At 34.5% G+C, this 2500-nt stretch overlaps 1 protein-coding gene across 1 annotated transcript in view; it reads right to left on the bottom strand.

The window, feature by feature from the left end:
• fl(2)d (Pre-mRNA-splicing regulator female-lethal(2)D) overlaps window positions 1-2500 on the bottom strand; it is a 33450-nt gene that overhangs the window by 17452 nt on the left and 13498 nt on the right. Inside the window, exon 2 of the mRNA XM_043024438.2 lies at window positions 1125-1585. Within this exon, the coding sequence (XP_042880372.1) occupies window positions 1125-1584 (460 nt within the window). The 5' untranslated portion in view covers window position 1585. The remainder of the gene's footprint in view (window positions 1-1124; window positions 1586-2500) is intronic.

Below are 2500 nucleotides of genomic sequence, written 5' to 3'. Positions count from 1 at the left end.
CCATGACTCAATCAACATTTATTCACCAAAAGTAGAGCATGATCAACAAAAGGCAATGGAGAAAAAAAATATCTTACATCCATACAAAAAATTAAAATCAAATATAAATATATAATTGAGAACTGAACTTTCGTTCACTCATAAATTTACTAAATTCCAAGATATAAAAACTTCTCATATTCTTTATCATTTTTTTTGCCTCTTTCTGTTTCATATTCTTTCTGCAAGATTTATAAAAAATAAACAACAGTACCGAGTGTCAAGATTTTCCTTGCGTTCCAGCAGCAACAAAACACAATCATCAGCCCCCCAAGTGAGTTTACACCATTGAGTCGTTGGCTCTGATATGAAGAGGTAATAATTCTCTCCTTACTCTGGAATTTTTCACTTGAGCACCCAGTTTACGAGCTTATACCAAAACTAGTTCAACAAAATACATTGAAAGGCTATAGGAAATTCTTCAAACATTATGAACAACAAAGTGCTTGAGTTGGTTCACAAGAATGTCTCCTACATTGGCAATCTCAACAAATTAATGCCAAAATGACAGCAGTTAATATTGCCCTATATACAACATTCTGTCACATGACTTTTCACTCCCAAAATTGTATACAATAACCTATTTGCACCTGGTAATATCACGTTTAGCGAATATTTTGCTCCCGCCGGTTAACATCCTATCGCATCATGATCTCTCCCTCAAAAAGTATGTTTTATATTTTTATGTATGTATAATATCATAGGAGTTTGTATAGACACATTTTCATTCACTAGTGAAAATAATGTAAATAAATACGAAAACCTCCAATCACCACCCCGTTGTAGCAGAGGCGTAGAGCGGCAGCGCATATGGAGAGGTCTCACGCTTAGTCACTGCATGTGCTTATTATCCAGCCAGCGGGAGCGGCATTACGTAAATATAAGCCCCAGCATGAATGGATTAATATTCTATGACATTACAATGAAAAACCACCACTATTAGAACTTTTCAAAACTGAATACAAACCACTCTCAAAAAAAATCATATAACCATAGAAAAAAAGAAAAACTATTGGCCATCCATACATTTTCCACAGCAGCATTTGACTTCAACATGCTGAGGGTGAATTAGGATGTGCACCCACCTTCTCTTTCAAGTGCATCCATTTTGGCCTGTAAACTGTCAATGAACTTCTCCTGCTGCACCCATTTCTCTACCATTTCCTCCCTGGTAAGCACCGCCAACTGCTCTGCTGTGATGAGGATACGCTCAGGGGAGCTGCTGGGCTCATCTGCTGTGCTCCCTTCTTCTTCGCCTTCTTCTTCCTCTACCCCGTCTTCGGCTGCAGCTGCTACTGTCGGGGAGGTCCATGTTGCTGACGGAGTTGCAGTACATGCTGTTGTTGTGGTGGTAAGGGTTACAGCAGCATTCACACCTGACACAGATGATGATGACGAGGCCACAGGTTCTGCAGTTGGCTGTAATGTCGTGCTAGAGGAGGTATTGTTTGTCGCAGTTGTTGTAGTTGCTGTGGTAATGGTGGAGATAGGAGCAGAAGCCTCCACTTTTGCCACTTGGTCCTCCTCCCCTCCGTCTCCACTCATCCTGTGGGAAATGATAATGCACCATAAGCAAGTTGAAAAGATAATTGGCTCATATCATCTTTAAAAGTTAATGAATGTTTGTTTGTATGTACTCTAACAGACCCTAATACTGATGCTCTAAAACTTACATGAGCTTTCTGAGCAGGTTAGTCCAATGACTTCAAACATGAACCTGTTTTTTGGTAATACCTAATTTTAAAAAATAACAACACACCCATTATTAATATATAAAAAATATCTAAATAAAAGATGCAGTTTATATTTAAAAGGACTTTTTTCCTGGTTCTACAAAAGGAACCAAATACAAATGAACATCAAGCACCCTGGCCCTGAACACCTTTTCTTCATCCATGAACAATGCCTTAGTTAAAAACAAATAAAGAATATTGGTTACATATATCTTTATATTAAGGTAATAATAATAACAAAATTAATAATAATATTAAGGACAATGACACAGACACAGACACACAGACAAATGCATACACACATATATCAACCATATTAATATCAATATTGACAAGAATACTATATAATATAAAATATGAAAATTCAAAATCAAATAATCTAAATCACATCACATCCTTAAATAAATTTTAACATTTCATCCTCATTAATAATGAGGATGAAAATGATAATGATTACAAAGATCAATAATAATAATAATATTAGTCATAATATCAATCATAATAATAATGATAACAACAACAACAATAAGAACAAGAACAACAATAATAATAACAACAACAATAAGAACAAGAACAACAATAATAATAACAACAACAATAATAATCATCATTATTACAATAGCTTTACATGGCTTAAAAAAACATAAACATAAACATTACAATAATAATAAAAACAATAGCAATAATTATAATAACAATACAAACAAAATAATAACAACATTAACAGC

This window comes from Penaeus japonicus, unplaced genomic scaffold, assembly GCF_977035675.1.
Source record: "Penaeus japonicus unplaced genomic scaffold, GWHDUDI00000001_assembly GWHDUDI00000005, whole genome shotgun sequence".
Taxonomy (NCBI): domain Eukaryota; kingdom Metazoa; phylum Arthropoda; class Malacostraca; order Decapoda; family Penaeidae; genus Penaeus; species Penaeus japonicus.
The sequence above is the reverse complement of the archived record's forward strand: the minus strand, read 5'-3'. Positions and strand labels throughout refer to the sequence as shown.